This window comes from Zootermopsis nevadensis, unplaced genomic scaffold (assembly GCF_977971745.1).
Source record: "Zootermopsis nevadensis isolate Lab colony 2312 unplaced genomic scaffold, Znev_1.0 Znev_ptg000027l, whole genome shotgun sequence".
Taxonomy (NCBI): domain Eukaryota; kingdom Metazoa; phylum Arthropoda; class Insecta; order Blattodea; family Termopsidae; genus Zootermopsis; species Zootermopsis nevadensis.
In genome coordinates this window covers 6,599,271-6,619,135 of record NW_028259159.1, presented here as the reverse complement: position 1 = coordinate 6,619,135, position 19,865 = coordinate 6,599,271, and the positions used below count along the sequence as shown (strand labels likewise).

The 19,865-nt window shown below is 39.0% G+C and overlaps 1 protein-coding gene across 5 annotated transcripts in view; it reads right to left on the bottom strand.

Moving 5' to 3' along the window:
- Positions 1 to 3,297: 3,297 nt before the first annotated feature.
- Tlk (Tousled-like kinase) overlaps positions 3,298 to 19,865 on the bottom strand; it is an 81,094-nt gene continuing 64,526 nt past the window's right edge. For all 5 annotated transcript variants that reach the window (XM_022080726.2, XM_022080725.2, XM_022080724.2 and 2 more), the window contains 13 exons: positions 19,541 to 19,631; positions 13,076 to 13,329; positions 12,656 to 12,787; positions 12,158 to 12,250; positions 10,899 to 11,146; positions 10,499 to 10,757; positions 9,889 to 10,092; positions 8,830 to 8,921; positions 8,393 to 8,540; positions 7,877 to 7,988; positions 7,028 to 7,278; positions 6,268 to 6,375; positions 3,298 to 5,656 (listed from right to left, as the gene is read on the bottom strand). In XM_022080726.2, coding sequence (XP_021936418.1) covers positions 5,417 to 5,656; positions 6,268 to 6,375; positions 7,028 to 7,278; positions 7,877 to 7,988; positions 8,393 to 8,540; positions 8,830 to 8,921; positions 9,889 to 10,092; positions 10,499 to 10,757; positions 10,899 to 11,146; positions 12,158 to 12,250; positions 12,656 to 12,787; positions 13,076 to 13,329; positions 19,541 to 19,631 — 2,232 coding nt within the window. In that variant the 3' untranslated portion in view covers positions 3,298 to 5,416. The remainder of the gene's footprint in view (positions 5,657 to 6,267; positions 6,376 to 7,027; positions 7,279 to 7,876; positions 7,989 to 8,392; positions 8,541 to 8,829; positions 8,922 to 9,888; positions 10,093 to 10,498; positions 10,758 to 10,898; positions 11,147 to 12,157; positions 12,251 to 12,655; positions 12,788 to 13,075; positions 13,330 to 19,540; positions 19,632 to 19,865) is intronic.

The window sequence follows — 19,865 nt, the reverse complement described above, 5'->3', positions numbered from 1 at the left end:
TCATAGTAATTGGAAAAGCTGACTTCTCTACCATAATATCCAGTAGAGGCTCTGTCTACAATTTACCCTCTACCACATTTTAAACTGCCAAGTTTTTTAATCCCTGGCAGCATAATGGGAGGTATTTACAAACAATTCCCAACAACTATTACGTACGTTTTTCGAGAATCTAGACATATCGGTTTTAGAATTCCAATGTTTTTTCACTTTATGATCTGAAACATTGCTTTCCTTGTCTATCAATACAACCAGTTTTCTCTTGTAAGCAGACTTTAAATTTTCAGAAATCCTGACTATCCCCCTAACCTTCACATCTAGACTAGCTCTGGGGTCCAACTAACTTCCCATTGATTGGGTACAGCAAACCTTTCTGCCAGGATTAAAAGCTGCTAGGGCATGAAGCTGACCATTCACCTCCCACCCAGTACAAAGGTTAAGAATGGCATGAACCTTCCCTTCTCTACTACTGGCTTCATGTCCCAGGTACGTGAATGCCAACAATAACCGAGTGAAATGAAAGCAAAAATTTTACACACATCGGAGAATATTACAATGGAACTTGATCTTCATTTGCAGTCTCATTAGCACCCAAGATCCAGCTGATCATGTATCACAGTAGAACACCACCAAACCGTTAGCTCCAGCTGGAAGCCCTCAAGTATGGGAGCTTCAAGTCCCCCATTGCCATAAAAATCACATAGGTGGGAAGGATTTAACTGTCTTAGGATAGGGGCCATTGGTGGAACCTTCAGATTCCATAAGAGGTAGAAATATCTTGACAAGCTATCAGCTTTTCCCAAATACTTTGCTCCAAAGAGCCAGTCTTGATGTAGATGATGCTATTTTCTTCTGAAAGTAAAATGACGAAACAATTAATTTCCTGGCTGGATTGCAATAGTTGAAATCATTATACTGGTAATAAATTATTTGCAATTGGATAATACAGCCAAACTTTCCTACTCTGTACCTCACTTCATAAGACATGTGGTATATCACAGAATGTCAAATATTTAAGATTGAGAAATAAAATATATGTAGCACTGAGCTGCAGGGCATGTAGAAAGAAACATGGACATAGTAAGTTTTGTTGGTTATCCCTGTGCTAATTAAGCCTACTCCTCCAAGACACATCAAGTGGAAATGTAATTCCACACATTAACCTTAGCACTAGACAGAGGTGACTTTCTTTCAAACATAAGGTAATTAACTTTAAACTTCTCAAGGTTTAACCATTCCCTAACCTCACAAACTAACTCACTTAAAATGTAGTAAAATGCCATCTGAATATCAAAGGGTATCAACATAAATCAGATATCTCATAGAGGTTACTCTTTTTGTAAACAATTGGTACTTCAGTGTAATGCTTGACTAGGTTTTCAGTTATCAAAGCCAACTCCAGTTTCTCTTCAATACAGGTAAATTCTATAACATAAATTAAATTAAATGAACAGTGTGAGCAATATTCATATCGCTCTGCTTCCAGAACAAGTTGTCTCAACTCTTGTGATTCAGATACAGCATTTCTTTCTTCTGCTCCTCTTTCAACTTCTATATGCATTCATTTTGGACAGAATAATAAAATACCCTTTTTTCCTTCCACGTTGATATTGTAAGCTTTACTCATTGAAAAATGCACACATTCATGCTGTGAATGTTACGGAAGAATTTCTTCTCAAGTCATCTGCTGATGCTAACAGAATACAAACAGTCTAAAAGTAATAGCACAGAAATCTGGGAAAAAAGAAACAATTCAAAATACAGTAAAAAGTTAATTTTCAAATCTTATATAAAATGAAACAGATGAGTGGAGCTGTTATATACCAGTCAAATGTATCATCAGCACTATAATGTGTCTTAGGAATAAAGCTTTGTAAAAGAAAAAATCTCAAAGCAGTAGGGCATTATTTTAAGAAAGAGACTGATTTAAGATTGTGTGAAACAGGTGACATAGGACAGAGAACTTACAAGGATTACAAACAACCCACAAAAACATAAGAATAACAAAAAAGGTCACACCATGAATGTCTATAGTGAAGTGAAATGGCAAACATCTCCTCACTAAGACATCCAGTGAGCAGAAAGAAGTCTGGTGTTCTTACATTGCTGTGTGATCTTACACTAGTAAATGCTCTTTACAAACTGATAAGCCAACACTAACACAACTCCCAAACACACAGAAGAGCATAAACTCAACACGTGCTTCAAAAGTACAGCATCAAATTATGTAACTGTTATTCAACTCTACCTGCCAGATCTGACTAAGCAAATGAGGCAGGTTCTGCCAAAAGTCCCGACACAAAGCAATCCGACAGACGATTACTCAAATATATATATGTTAACACACTATGATTCATACTTTACATTACTTAATTTTTGTGAAGCAACTGTTATGCAGAATGAAATACTAAGGTTTATTTTCTTCTGTGTAGGTTGCAGTAATATCCATGATGATAAGTTTTCTGCCACATTCATTTCACTGTCATTATTCATGGTCTTACCCAGTTTGATCCTTCTTATTATGTCACTGCGAAGGTGCGAGTCCGTTATGTCTACGCTTAAAACAAATGCCCCAAATTCCCCGATTCCAACACACGCAACCCAAAGACTCTTAGATTGGCAATTCCCAAACTTCGCCAATCCGTAAAATCCGTTGTAAAATCAGAATAAACAAAACATAAAATAAAATGATGAATGTTTTTCTTCCCATGATTTCTTCCTTCCTGGCCAGACCAACAACTGATCATCCAAGTTCCAAGCAATTGTACCTTTATATGGCAACTGACAAATAATTTCCCTTCTAAAACGAAATTAATTATTGTAACTACGTATTTGAAACGTGGGATTTTAGGTTTTCAGAGCAGTGAGAATGGTGATGATGTGGTTCTGGGTCCTGATGCAGCATAGCTCACAGACAAACACTGGTATGTACCTACAAGTCTACATGGCTTCATAAACAAGAATGTCATACTGAACATTTCAAAAATAGAGCAGCACTCTCTCCTCCTTTCTGAATTAGTCTTAAAATAATACTAACACAAACATTTGTATCTAAGCAGTCTCACCCAACAAATACGCCCTCCCAACCAAGCCAACACACGCTTCAATGGATTCACGAAGCACAGTTTGGGAACTACCACTCTGGAGATAAAAATGATGGAATATGCCTCACTGCTGATGATTTATTCTTCTACTTGTCCAGACACTTGTGATCTGGGGAGATGACCAGGTATATGTAGGCTTGGTAGAATTCATCACTTCTCAGTCAGGCAAAATCAATGTCAAACACAAAGACAGATATAATGCTACAAGAACAAAACTTTGTATTTCTGTTTTATTTGGCAATGAGTAACTAGTGCTTTGTACAAAGAGAGCACAAGTAAACTTGCAAGTCTAATATGCCACACATCTGGGTAGAAACCAAAGAACATGTAAGGCTCAACCATTACATTGGCATTAAAGCAATGAGCAAAAGATCACACTTTGTACAATTTGTTCATCATCTCAGTCAGCACCATACAGACAAACAATTAAAAGAGTCCATGCTTGACGCTTTATTCTCACATAAGGATACCTGAATTATATATTTATATATATACAGCTTTTAAATAAAATTCTACCAAGCCTAGGTAAAAGGAGGTATGAAAAACCAGTGCCATGTTACAGTACCAGTCAGACTTGTATATTCTCAACACACTGAAGCTCAGCTGTACACTACACCAGTCTGTCCATCTGCCGCTTGGCGACATGTTGACCATGCACACGCCATACACCCACTCTCATGCACTCACCCACTCTTTCCTAGCAACTGGAACCAGTAAAACAATTCACATGCAAGCCCATGGCTTGTACCTCAATCCTCACCTCCTGCGTTCAGTGACAACAACAGTATATGTTACAAAGCATCCGAGCAAGGTCACTTTTAAAAATAACTTACAATAGCCTTATTATTTTCTATCAAAAAAGAGGAGAAAACAAGACATTAAATTTGAGTTGCCTTTCCCTTTTCTCCCATTTCACTCTTTTGAACTGCTATGATTACCAGATTCTTCTTTGATAATAAAAAGTGATCCTTTAGGACATCAACATAATTACAATGGTACAAAAAACCAGACAAAAAAGTTGACTGTACACATGTGGTCAACGATGGAAGCAGAAAGCATCATCAGCGGGAGAGACAGAGAAAGAGAGAGAGAGAAAGAGAGTAGGGGACAGAAGTGTTGAAATATTCACGGAATACTTCCACACACTAGGGGCCAGTTCGCTCGCTCGTATTTCTTCCTTCCGTGCATGTTCTCTAAAGCTTTCACTACGTATTTATAAGAGTTTCACTTTTATTATTAATTATACCAATGGTCTGCATATTACTTTTCCACACACGGGGGAATAACAAAACAAACACATCCCTACTCCGCGAGCTATGTAGAGAAGACGAAGAAATCCAAAGTCACCGGACAGTAAGTGTTTTCCGTCACCTCTTGTCCGATTCTATATTCAGTGATGTTACGTCAGAAGATGACTCACTGGTCAATACATGTTGATCATCCCGTCATGGAGGCAAGGGGAGAGGAGGTAACATTAATATATGTACACAGAGGAGACCCCCTCACCACCTTTCCAGTATGCCTCTTCCAGAAGTGTCTGTCTCCTATTTATGCCAGCAGCTACACTACCGCTCTTTAACGAGGAACTTCAGCGATGCCGCACAATGGTTAAATGAATTTGTCTCTCAATCCATGGCACAGCAACACAATCTAGGTTCACTTTGGGAATTAAGCACCGATTATGATCACCGCCTTTATATCGAATAGTATAGGGCAATTGTTTTGTAAAATCAAAAGGGCCTTGTTAAATTAATTTGTTCTGCTTTGAAATGAAACACTGATGAAAATAGGAAAGCAACACAGCAATGGTGACTCTTACTACAAAAAATTATTAGTGTATTGTACCCTAGAGTGGCCTGTCAGTAAATGTCAAGAGGTAATACTACCCACTTCAAGATGCATAAATTTTCTGGAGGTAATTTTACGACGTGGGATCTAAAAAAAAAAAACTACGGGCGGGGCACATCTCCACATTCCGGTCAGCAAGCCGCGGAGCCAAGACCAACAAAACGCTCCACTCTGTCACACCGGATAACCTTGACAAGAATCAAAACAATCTGTTTGCAGTATTTCCAACATTCACTTCGCATTTCATTGATTCAGACAAGATGGTTCTACACGGACAAGAATTCCATCGCACACGCTGATCGATCAATCAATCAATCCATCTTTGCTGCCAGATTAACAAACGCTGCCTTTTGCAGGAGATGGGCGTTATACTTGCTGCCAGGTTAGGCTGAGAATGCTCCGCTTGAGGCTGCACGGGGAGCCAGGTTTTTTCTCATGGCCACATCGCTGCGCCGCCTCCTTGGTCACTAGGAGGAGCTGGATGCATTCATGCCGCTGAACATCCCAGTACTGAAAGAGGTCTGCTGTTGCTGCTGTTGTTGTTGTTGAATGTGTTGTTGCTGCTGCGCCTGCTGTTGAATCTGCTGTTGGTTGCTTGCCTGTCGACCGTGCTTCGGCATAGGGGGCTGCAGGTACTCGTGCCTGGCCAGGGAGAACACATCAATCCGGTCTTCCTTTCGATATGCTAAGCAACTTCTGATGAAACTCTGCAAACAAGAATCCATAATAAGCAAGTCTGAACACTGAATAACAGCTCTATGAACAATAAACAAATACAGTGAGAGGAGTTATAGAGAATTAAAACATATTAATGAATTTAATCGCTTACAGCATCAAATATCATATTTAAACAACCACTAAAATCACTCGCTGTTCATGAAGGCATGTTCCGAAGGTATTATACCCACATATTCAAATTATGCCAGAAAGTAGGTCTTCGAGCAAACAACTATCATTCTGTGGGGTCTGTGTTCATACAATTTTATTTTCAAGTTAATTCTGAATGCCTTAACCTTTAAAAGTACCACAAACCATCACCAGGTGCAATTAGAAGAGACATACGGTACACACTTTTGAGGGAGAGGAGGAAATGTATGTCATCCCACAATCTCATAATAGCCAGTCTTGGCATGTAAACTGTTCCTTAAATGCTACCATTTGATGTAGCATTGTGTATCGCATAATTTTCATAAATCCCCCTGGATTTGGCCAACACTTTCGAAAGTCACGCTCCTGCACTGGGATAGAATCATGTCCAAGACAGAGGTCTGAATATGGTCCATAAGGAAGAAGGAAAGTTGGAAGACCTAGTTATTACCTTCGCTTCATTGCTGACCGTAGGCTTGTTCGCAAACTGCACCTCAGTTGCCTTCAGAATTGTGTTCTCCTCCAAGATGGTGGCTTGAGATTGGTTGTGTCCAAAAGGCTACAACATCCAACATTACATTTAGTCAGTTCCACTATCAGTATATTAGTCATGATACTAAGAAGATGCTGAAACAAGATGAATCAGAAAGAATATGTTGAAACGAACATTTCCACTTATAGCGTAATGGAAAAAGAACTCATCTGAATATTCAAGCAGCTAAAATAGCCCTAGAGAGAGTTATAATTTGAAAGGCACGGAGACCAACGTGACCACAGTCCTTAAAGAAATTAATAAACTTTCACCAAATAAACTATGCAGGGCAGTTTCATAAACTATGGGGCTCACAAATCTGTTGAATGGAATGTCTGTGAACTGAGTTCACTGTGGTATCGTAATAGATGTTCCCATCACACACCTCGTGCAGACTGCAGTGTTACCACTAAACAAAATTACACTATCAACTACTACAAACAGAAAATACTGCCAAACATGTACTAATGAATGAGTTCTGCCTTATTTGTCATCCTATATATAGATGCCCCAAAAACGTTATAATTATGCAGCGTGATAACTTATTTTAGTGCATGATGTCCACTATATAATCCCCCTTTACATGAAAGTTCACCATTTATAGCCATAAAACAGAAACTGAAGTTACACAGTGATCCTCGTGACAACTGGAATCTGTATTATCAATTGGTATACACACCTTCTTGCCATAAAGACACTGGTAAAAGATAACCCCCACACTCCAGACATCAACCTTGGATGAGATTTTTGGAGGATTCTTTCCGACCACAAAACATTCTGGGGGCAGGTACCAGTAGGTGCCGGCTCCTTGCGAGGTCAAGTCCATTCCGTGGTCGGGGTTATAGTTTTCCTCATCCATCACTTTGCTCAGTCCGAAGTCCGTGATCTTTATTTCCCCACAAACATTACCTTCTGTTAGAAGTATGTTACCTGAAAAAATAGAATTATTAATTGGGAAACAATATCACTAAAAGCATGAACATTACCTGTAAGCATATATAAGAATTTTGCTGCAACACATTAGATTTTAACAATTAAATAACAGACAGAAACAAAATAAGAAGTAGTGGCAGATGGATAAATAATTTGTGGAAGACTGATACAATAAGCTTCTAAAACTCTAATCTGAAACATTTCTCAATTTGGTGTCTATTTAATGACATAAATTTGAAAGTTTTTTGTCTTCCTAATCACCTGATAAAACAAAACACACATCAAACACATTCACGCAATAACGAATTTATCAAAAGCTAACAAATATTCATTCTGGTGACACGATACGAAACATAAATATTACCATGTGATTCCTTAGGTACATGCGAGGTGAAGTAGGGCATAGCAGAGCAAGCCGTTATGATAGTCTGAATAAAGCGCCACTAACAAACGAATAAGAATTCACATGCCCCTTGAATACCCCACTCTCTGTAAGCAAACTCAATCAAATCCACCGTGTGTTCAGTCTTGAAAATCACGTCTATAAAACACAAAAGTAAATGAACGTGTACTTCGGCAATGGCAAGCCCCATACCTGGCTTAAGGTCATAATGGATGACTGGAGGTTTTATCTCATTGAGATACTTGAGTGCTGATACAACCTGCATTACAATGGACCGTGCTTCTCTCTCTGGAATAGTCTTGTGCTATAAGAAAACCAATGCCAACATCACAAAGTTGCTAACATCAGAAAAGAGAAGAGAAAAAAATATTTTCAATCCTACCCCAATGAAGTTTCTTGCAATTCTTGTTAACGCAAACTTTCATCAATTTTTACTTCCTCACATACAATATGGTAATACTCAAATAACAAAAATAAATGAATTGTTGATGTGGCGTAGAAATCCACTGTTAATAATTAATGACTATTTAAGATGTTACGAAACACAGAATTTGACTTTCGAAGCTTTATGGACCATGCTCACTTTGCTCATCCCTGCAATAGATAGAATACTGGATGGGCCAATGAGCTCTTTTTTGATAAGTTAAAATTATTAAAACAATTCACAAAGTTAATGCTTATAATTAACACAAACTAGCCATTACTCACCTGTTTGAGATAGAAGTCCAAGTCGTGACCATCACAGTATTCCAGTACCGTACAAAATGAGTTAGCATCAATTTCAAACACATCATACAACTTTACCACACGGGGGTGGTCCAGTGCTTTGTGTATGTTGTATTCCCTCAGTGCATGTCTACAAACACATAAATCACAAGTCACATACAATGTTCTCCATTATACACCAGCTTTAATAGAAAATCTACGTAACCACTGCTAGAAGAAAAATGCGGAACAGACGTAAATCTTCAATGTGTTAATAAACTACATTAGTTTAATGCTGTGATTTCAGAAGTATTAGGAAATGCATATACATAATCACTGGCAGGATTGAAAGATGGAATACATAACGAACCTCAGTGTGTACACAAACTGATAAGGTTTAGGATGGTTCATTAAACAATGTCTACACAATGACAACTCACTTGATATAATTAGCTTTTTTGTCCTCTTTCCAGTCTTTATTCAGTTGGTGAACCTTGCAAGCAACATAGCGCTGCTCCTTCAAGTCAAAAGCCTGAAAAGAAAAACAAAAGCAAAAATAATGCCACTTGTGCACAAAGTCAAAATATTCATGAACTTCATAAGTGAATTACAGCCATTCAGTGATAGAACAAAATTTCCTCCTTCCAGATTTAAATAATTAATCAGGAATCAGATATTATGAAGCAGATCTCTCTTGTGACATCAACCGGGTCAATTCTGACATATCGTCATACGTCTTCTCCATAAAATTTATAAAATGTCAAAGACATGACACATTCGTGATGTAAAGGAAGCACTTCTCCTGCTTCTGTGGTTCTCGCAGTAATCGATTACAATATGAACAGTACCACAAAATTTCAATAACTGCATGGGAAAAGCGGACTGTCATTTTCTCGGTGAAAGCTGTCTTGATACAAAGCCGAACATTTTTGCACTGTTTCGCAGAAATTAAGTATACAAAAATTACCTACTGCCTCTTCTTACTGCATTACAAAGGGATCAATATGCTATAATTTTATTTCTTCTTCTTCTTCTTCTCCATGGCCTCCTCAATTCATAGAAGAATTTTATTTACCTGTTTTAAATTTAAAGCAGCTGGACCACATCTTCATTTACGTTGCTTTGGTTCTAACATTAATGCAGTTACGAGGTGAGTAACAGTAATCCAGGTGGACAATGGCATAATAAAACACTAAATTATAATAAAGACGTTTGCTACATCTTTCAAAATGTTAATGTAACATTAAACACACCTATGTAAACATTTTACACTAAACTGGGCCTATAATAATTATAATCCTGAGTTCAAGCCCCTGATTTGAATTGTCTTCGTCCATGTATGTAGCACTCTCCACTCCTTGATTCATATGAAAAATTAATTTAAACATTTTTTTACATGTGTGGCATTTTCAAGGAAAACCTCTACAGCATAAATGGAGAAATGACTGTACAGCTTCTACAAAAACGTCTTTAACTAGAAGGTCTCAACAGAACTGTACCTTGTGAACTTCACTGAAGCCACCCTTGCCCAGAAGCATAAGGAGGAGGTAGCGCTCGTTGAGGACCGGATGGTTGTTGAATCGGGACTGGTCTTCGTTGTGGATCCTCTTGAGCTCACGGATGTGCAGGTTGCGTTCCCGCTCAAGTTTTTCCATTTCTAGCTGCAGATCTGCATCCTCTTTCTTCAGCGCACTCTGCCGCAACTGAAAAACAATTGTGCGCATGTAATTTACATTTATCTCAATGGAAAAGAACATGCAAAGCAAGTTGCATTTTGCTCTTTGCTACTTCCAGCTATGGTCATCAGTATTTCTGGTCACCTGTAACGGAAAGAGAGAAAAGGAAAGGGATGGGATAGGACAGAAGGATGGGGGCTACCCTGACAGGCTGGTAAGCAAAACAGTAAGAGGCAGAGACCCTACTCGATTAATTAATATACTCTGTAGTGATCCATATCTGCACATAAATTTCCACTAGCACATATTCCACAAAATTAAATTTGTCAGATATATCCTCAAAGCACCACACTGTAACTACGACTGCTAGTCCATGTTTTAATGACAAATCACATGACTTTTATTTTCAGTAACTTGAAAACATGCTTCTAACCTTGAGAATTTCATCAGCCTCATAGTACTCTTGCCACGAGAAGCCCGGGATAGCATCCGGTTTCAGGAACGTGGCGTCAGTGCCGTTGTGGAGGATAGCCGAACCCTGTCCTTGTTGTTGTTGCTGCTGCTGCTGTTGCTGCTGCTGCTGCGTGTTACTCCGCTTACGTCCTGTCTCACTATTTGATGGCCGCTTCTTTAGCAGCATTTTCTTCTGTCGGTCAATTTCTTCTCGCTCCGCTGTAATTTCTTCCTGCCGCCTTGTAGGAAACCAGATAATTTTAAATTACCATCACGATAGTGTGAATGGTAGAAACAAAATTAATAGGTAAATGTACACAGGAACACCTGGCTAATTAAGCCTAAATATAGTTATTATGTTGAGAGTTCAACATTCGTACCTTGCCAACTCCTGAAATGCATAACCATCAGTCCAGTTCTCTTGAAAAGTTGCGCCTACCCTCTGCGTAACAAACTGGCCTAGCCGTAACCGATTTTGCATGCACTTCTGCCGCGCCTCCTTCTTCTCGATGTTCGACTTCTCCTTGAGCAGTTTCTTCACCACATCAATGCACTTGTTGATATGTGACTTGTGCTGCTCTATAACCTTCTGCTGCGCCGCCAACTGATGCCTCAGTTCCTCTGTCGTCTGCCATTATCAAAGAGAGGTTACTTTTGCCACTGCTCATCAAACATAAAAGTATATTCAGGATAAGCCCAAACATTTGGATTCAGCATGTCAATGCCAGATACAAACACGACTACCATCCTACTTCCTTAAATGCAAGCCACCATAGATGACAGTGAAGGCTGAAGAACCAGGGTTCAGTTCCCAACAGGGATGGAATTTTTCTTGGTCCTCACACTCAAGGTCAACTGAACCTTACCTAACACGCTATTAAATAGTTACTGGGAGTAACTTCTCCAACAGAAACAACGAGGCCAACAAACCTGATTGCTCACTCCACCTAGTGCAACTCAATCTCTTCTAATTCATCCATCAACTAATTCATCAACCATTGGCAAATGATTATGATTTCACCATGAAAAACACCTATTATTATGCAATTTTAAAGTCTGTCACTATTATTACAAAAGCCCACCATTACACTGAATCTTGAGACAGCTCAATCCCTTCACATCCAATTTCTCTAAGACCCATTTTAATATTAATAGCCCATCTATGTCAGGTATCCCAAGTAGCCTCTTTACCCGAGTCTTCCCAACATTATGTCACACGCATTCAAGTTTTTAAAGCTTTTGCGGCAAACTGAACGCAATGAAGCCTTCATGTGAGATCAGTCTGTTTGAGAATGGAATTAATATTCATTCTCACATGAAGACTTCAGTATCACATACGTTTCTCGTTCCACACGTACGCTGTCTGTACTGCCCACCTCACCCTTTCTGCACGTAATTACGTTAATATGACCCAGAACAGGATGCAGGAAAACTGAAAGTCTAGACAGAGGAACAACTGGAGGCTGACTAACTGAACACAGCTACAGAGTGGTTGGCACTCGTGCTTTGTATTCAATAGGTAATGCATTTAAATCTTGACCATATATGTAAATATTTGCAGAATATGTATATTTTAAACTGGATTACACTTCGCTTACTAACAAGCATTAATTATAAAAAAAAAACCAATGATACTCACTCTATTTAGTTCATCTATTTTGTTATTTCGGAGTTCCAGATCAGAAGATGCTTGTGTTTCAAATTCCTGTATCCTCTGACACGTTAGCTCTGTCTGAGGAAAGAAAGACAGCCACCCTTCTCACATCCACCTTACAGACATTAACCACCACGTATACATAATGCACGCATTAAATTCAAATACAAACTTCAAATATTTCTCTGGGAACAATGCATTTGAGCAATGATGAAAAGCTATCTGACAAAATTTTGAAACCAAATACCAGTGTGGTACAATACAAACTGGGAAAACCTCAGTTACACAAAATGAGATTACATTGTACTTTCATTATCAGATTTAATTTCTCTAACTATGTTACAAAAACCACTCTTTTAACTGAAGGCAAAAGACACAACACAGCATACAGATACAAGGATGGAAGGCAGAGGACTAGTAAGAAGCACAACAGCAGAGAAAATAATAATACTGAAAACATCCAAGAAGAGGGATGTATCTTACCTGTACTTGTTTGCTGATCATGGTTGGTGGAGGCCTGGGCGGATGCATGAGGTTTGAGAACTCTGGAGGTACAGACTGAACGCCTGGTGTCTGAGGCGAAGGTAGCAGTGCCTGCTGGGGGGAGGGAGGGTACTGCAAAGACAGAAACAAAAATCATGATATAATTCAATTACATTCAAAATTCTAGTAGGATTAAATTTTGATATATAAAATCATGCATACAAACAAAACTGTTTACACATTAAACAACACTTTGTGCCAAACGTGTTTCAACCTCAAGAGGTCATCATCAGTAGCAAAGACATTAATTCATTAGTCTGTCTATTAAAATCATATAATTCATGAAACGATGGTTTGTTTATTATTTCAAATGTAAACATAACATAAGGAAAGGCGATAAAATCACAAGTAATTACTAACCATGGGATATGCCTGGGGGGAAGGGCTCTTTGAGCCGCCATGTCGAATGGGACTGGTACCCGCATGTTTGGGGAAGTACTCGTTGATCTTCTTGTTGTCTCCCGTGCGAGCACCCTTTCCTCCAGCACCGCCCACAGGCCCCGCCACCCCCCCTCCCCCATCATCTCCCTTACGTTTGCGCTTCCTTTCCGAGGGCGTGCGGGAGATCTTCTCAGGAGTGTTTTGGTCCACCTCTTTATCACTATGAGACGAACCTGCCAACAGAAACACAGCATCAATCATCATCATTCACACCAACAACAGTCTTCGGTACAAGCCTACAGCACACATTGGTTTATTTACACTTTATCATACTATTATTTTATGTTTGACAACATTTTCACAAGTGCGCACGTTACACAAAGTTAAAAACAAGGATAAGCGCATATATAGAATTGGAAGGGATGTAGAAACAAGTGGACATGGCCTATTTTAAAGAAATTCATACCCACCTTGCCTGAAAGCTGAGAAAAAAATGGTTTCTTGAGCCTAAGATTCTACTGCTACTACACAGTATGAATCATATTACACTGAAATTAAAGAAGCTACAGCAACATTATCAAATTAAGAAGTTTATAATGCACTGGACGCACATAGAATATGAAGAAAGCATATCTTAAACCTTCAGGTTCCACAACAATATCGTTCCTTATTACCTATACGTGAGCAAATGTATATATCAGAAAAGTCATGCTGTCATCTTTGGAGGCAAAGAAGTTGTTGAAATGATGTAGGGTCTTCCTGCAGTACGGGAGATTTGATGTTCTCACAGTGGTAAAGACGCCAATGTTGTCCTACTGTGTTGTGGTGCCATGTACACCTGTAGATAGATACCAAATTTTGGAGAAATATACAGTCTCCATCTTCAGGTCTGAAGAGAATTACATTTGTCCAAAACACTGGTGCCTGCCCACAAGTCTACATGGCATGACAACCCAGACGAACATCAGCATCTTCCTGTGTCAGTTTACAATTTTTAGGATGATCAATAAATTCTTTGCTGTCAGAAATCCTGATGGTCCATCACTCAGCTCAAATGCCTGCAATTGATATCAGTCCTAAGCCAATTCAACTGACGTCTTCACACCTAAATTCCTCAAGACAGACCGTAACTAACGCCACGGCATACAGTCCTTCTTGCAAAGTTCAGCTAGTCAAGAAAATCAAAACCTTTAATGGGAAGTCTATTACTGCGTTCATAAGAACACTACTGCTAACTGAGGTAGTCCACCCTCTCACACCCTGTAACAACCATTTTAATAATAACCTACCTATGCCGAGGCCAACCACACAGTCTCTTTCCTTACGGTCTTCCAACTTGAAAATTTTGTATGCATTTCTTATCGCTCCTGCATTCTCCTTGATTTGATCATTGTAATAGTAAAGAGTTAAAAAGTATTAAATTCCTCATTTTGAAATTTTCATCAGCGTCCTATTATACACATCTTAATAGGAAGTAGCTATTAAAACATCATTTAGCAAACCGAGACACACAACTTCAGATGGACATCTTCATTTAAAATCTGACTGGAAACAGCCATTCTTGTGAGAGTTAAAAGTGACAGATGGCAGAGTGACAAGACAGTTGCTACTAAGACACGGTCTAATTTAAGGCACACCACATCTCCTTTATCACAAGTAATATTACTTATAATCATTCCAGATACTGGCAGACAGCCATATGAACTACACAGACTCACTATGTAGCTCTGCATCAAAATTAATCATACAAACATTTTATAACTGGATGAGGAGTAAATATAGGATATATATATTTTTAAAATGTAGTACAATACTTGGCTGTAATCCAAAGGTTAACAGGCCTAAAATGTCGTGATCAACAACTATTTAACGCCTATACAAATGGCAACTGTTACGTCCGATTTCTTCAATTATGTCTGGATGAAATATACAGAGGCTAGACCAACTAGTGACACGTGACGAAATAATACACTGATTAAATAAATAATTAATAGATGAGTGATGAACTGACATACTGACTGGGTAACTGATTAACACACCACCTTATTAACGCAAAACAAAGGTTTAGCTAGTTGCTTCCTTCATCTTTAAATCCACAGTTCCTATTTTGTTTAAATCACAGGAATAGACTCCGATGGGACCCCTGGTCAAGTTAATCTGATGCCGGTCCAGGGTTTTTATTTGTTCTAGTTAAATTATTCACTATCATGAAAAAAATCTGCCCATCAAATAATACAAATAAAATTCATTAACACGCATTAATCATTCTGTCTACAATGTTCAATAAATAATCAGGTATGAAAATATTACAAGACACTCAGAGGGTGGTGATGTTTTGTTTGTTCTTTGCACGATCACCCCCGCAAAGACAGCAGAGGTTGCAGTAATGAGTAAGATTCTGCCACGCGCTGCCAAGCACGTCTGGGGTCACTGCCACAATGAGCTGGCCAAATTCAGGCAGTGAGAAGGGTCGCTGGCTGCAAACAACGTCTTTGACATGCAGTGAGATCAGGGGACGTGGAGGGCCACGGAACCGAACCTCCTTGGTGCAAAAGCAGTTACTACCAAATGCTGCATTCAAAAAGTCACACACCTCTTTGCACATTGAGGAAGGGGTCCATCCTATTTGAATTCAGCAGTGGCGAGCAACCTCGCATTCTGAATGTATGGCACTGCATAAGTCCCTACATGCCAAGGCAGCGAGAGTCTCCATGCACTTAGTAATGATAATGGCGTCAGAGCAGTGACCTTTGCTACGTCAAAAGATTTAATTGTAAAAAGTACAAAATTTCCACACCGTGATGTTCATAAATACACTTGGACTTCCCCAGATGGCAGAACACACAATCAAATAGATCATGTTTTAGTAGATAAGAGAAGGCAGACAAATGTAATTGATGTGAGATCATTCAGAGGAGCAGATTGCGACACTGATCATTATCTGGTGGTAGCAAAAGTGAGGGAGCGGCTTTCAGTAAGTAGACGAACTAAACAAAATTTTGACACAGAAAGATTTGATTTGAAAAAATTAAGTGAGGGAGAGGCAAAGGAACAATATCAAGTTGAAATTTCGAATAGGTTTCAAATTTTAGAGACAAATGAGGATAATGAAAGTGTGGACATCAACAGGGAGTGGGAAAATGTCAGAAACTGCATCAAAATTTCAGCAAAAGAGAAACTAGGATACTACAGGAGAAAGCAAAATAAACCGTGGTTTGATGAAGAATGTTCAAAATTAATAGATCGAAGGAAGCAAACAAAATTTCAATGGTTGCAGAACCCAAACAAAACAAATGCGGATAATCTATGTAACGTGAGACGTGAGGCTAATAGAACCTTTAGGACTAAGAAAAGGGAATACCTGAAGGGCAAAATTGCTGAACTTGAGACAAATAATAAGGAAAAAAACATCAGAGACCTGTACAGAGGCATTAATAACTTTAAGAAAGGATATCAACCCCAGACCAATTTGGTAAAGGATGATAGTGGCAATTTGCTTGCAGATCCAATAAAAATTGTGAATAGGTGGAAAAACTTCTTTAGCGAGCTCTTAAATGTTCATAATACTGGTGATATTAGACAGATTAAAATGCATACAGCTGAACTGTTGGTGCCAGAACCTAGCTTAGATGAAGTGGAACTAGCCATTGGGAAGTTGAAAAGTTATAAATCTCCAGGAATTGATCAGATTCCGGCCGAATTAATTAAAGCAGGTGGCAAAGGGTTGCATATGAGGATCCATAAGCTTATTCAGTTAATTTGGGATAAGGAAGAGATGCCACATCAATGGAAGGAATCCATAATTATTCCTATTTATAAGAAGGGGGACAAGACTGAGTGTGGTAATTACCGAGGAATATCGCTGCTATCAACCTCATACAAAATTCTATCCAACATTCTTTTGGCAAGATTAACCCCATATGCGAATGAAACTATTGGGGATCATCAGTGTGGGTTCAGACGAAACAGATCAACGATTGATCAGATCTTTTGCATTCGTCAGATACTAGAGAAAAAATGGGAGTTCGGTGGGACTGTACATCAGTTATTTATAGATTTCAAAAAAGCCTATGACTCTGTGAAGAGAGAAGTGCTATATAATATTCTTATTGAATTTGGTATACCAAAGAAGCTAGTGGGTCTAATAAAAATGTGCTTAAATGAAACCTGCAGCAAAATTCGAGTAGGTAAATATGTATCTGAGACATTCCTCATCAAGAACGGTCTAAAACAAGGAGATGCTTTGTCTCCCTTGCTCTTTAACTTTGCGCTAGAATACGCCATCAGGAAGGTCCAAGGTAGGCAGGAGGGTTTGCAATTGAATGGGACACATCAGCTATTGGCATATGCTGATGATGTTAATTTATTGGGGGACGATATAAATACAATAAAGAGGAACGCAGAAGTTTTACTAGAGGCTGGTAGACAAGTGGGGCTGGAAGTAAATTCAGAAAAAACTAAGTACATGTTAGTATCTCGTCATCAGAAGACAGGCGGGCAAAATTATCTTAGGGTGGCTAATAAATCCTTTGAAAGGGTTACAAAGTTCAAATATTTGGGAACAACAATAACAAATCAAAATGATACTTGTGAGGAAGTTAGGAGGAGACTAAATTCCGGAAATGCTTGCTACTTCTCAGTCCAAAATATTTTGTCTTCCCGTCTGATTTCTAAGAACCTGAAAATTAAAGTATACAAAACAATAATATTGCCTGTTGTTTTGTATGGGTGCGAAACATGGTCTCTCACTCAGAGGGAGGAACACAGATTGCAGGTGTTTGAGAATCGGGTGTTGAGGAGGATATTTGGGCCTAAGAGGGAAGACGATGGGGCGTGGAGAAAACTGCACAATGACGAGCTTAAAAATCTGTACTGCTCCCCCAGTATTGTGAGGGTGATTAAGTCGAGAAGAGTGAGATGGGCGGGACATGTAGCGCGCATGGATGGGACAAGAGGTGTGCACCGGGTACTGGTTGGGAAACCTGAAGGGAAGAGACCGCTGGGGAGACCTAGACGTAGATGGGAGGATAATCTCAGGCGGGATCTATGGGAGATAGGAGTTGAAGGAAACTGGATTTTGTTGGCCCAGGACAGGGTCCGGTGGAGGGCTTTGGTTAATTCGGTGATGAACCTTCGGGTTCGGTAAGCCATCTAGTTAGTTAGTTAGTTAGTTATGCCAAAGCATAAACCCAAACTGTATACATAAAATACTGCTATGTTTCAGGTACAAAACCACACACTTCGTCTTCTGCTGAACCACCATCACCACATAATTCTGTGCTGCTGCCAACTGCACTAAACAAAACTCCCTTTTTCACATATGTTTTGTGTTTACCCCAACCCTCTCCCCCCCCAGTGGTTTGTCCACATTAAATTTGCCTTTATGGACGAATAATTATTGGATATTCTGCATATGTTAAACAAGAAATGGATAATCATATAAACATTTCATTTCTGACAGAACAGAAATGTAATTTTTATGGCATACATGACTGTTTTAGTATTCTTATATTATCCCTTTATCAGCAATGAAGAAACAAATGATCTCATATCGAGTATTACACAACAGCAAATTATCTGGTTTGTTCGTGTTACTAATATAATTGTAAAGCACGAGAAAACAGGATGTAATGTTCAGAGATAAGGAAGCATAACACAAATTTCAAGTAGCAGAGGTTCCAATACAGGTACCACTAAGGTTTGGTCTAGTTTAAGGCACTATCCTGGAGGGACTGACAAAAACCATGAAAAACCTAGTCAGCATAACCTGTCTTCAGGCTGAGATGTAGACTCAGGACCTTCTGAATGCGAACAGGAGAGCCCATAATGTTCAGTTCACACTAAGCATCATTCACAATAACACGACAGAGTAAATGATTTAATACGTATCACGCGGGAATAACGGACTTGAATCCTTGCACTACACGCTGCTGGTCGTCTCTTAACTCTCTGGAGGTTTAGCAATAGTGGTATACTACTGCAACACAGTTAGATGGAATTCGTATGACCAATAAATGTAAAAGTGCAACGCTCAGTTATTTATTGTCATAAATTCTAAAGTTGAATCTTACTAAATTACAATTCTAAGAATGTAGAATTCTATATGTCTGTATGGCATGGTGCTTATTACGCAACGGGGATGACTTCACCTTTAAGGGTACTACGCTAAGGACAAACAAAGCCATGAACCTGCAGGTTTCATAGAAATCAGGGATTTTCTTGACAACGGTAAGCTGGAAACTATGAAACTCGTTTCAGATGCCATCACAGCCCTGCCCCCAGCAAATATACATAGTTTTTTTTTTTTTGCCACGTGTTCACAAATACAAATGTGGACACAAAGGACAAGATGCGCACATCTGAAACCTACAACGGCAGAACCCGCTGCTGACAAGCGTGGCGGTACATATGCTTGCTAGATTAAAGAGCAAGCTGTAAACATACCTGTACTCATGTTGGAGTCCTGACTATGAACTGGCTGGCCTGAATTGACAGTTGCCTGTGGTGCCATCTGAATTTGAGACCCAGCTGACATCTGCAATGCAAAAAAAGAAACAAAATCATAACATCATTTACTTCAAAGAATCAGACTACACACACAGTTTCTTCATGTCTGCACTTAACTATGCAATTGGGGGGATTGGTGGGGAGAGTAATAATGCCAGATGGTAAACACCAATTAAAGTGACATAAAAAGATAACCTCTGGATGAATATATGCATAAAACAGCAAACCTCACTTTTGTATCTTAACATAGCATTTATAAACC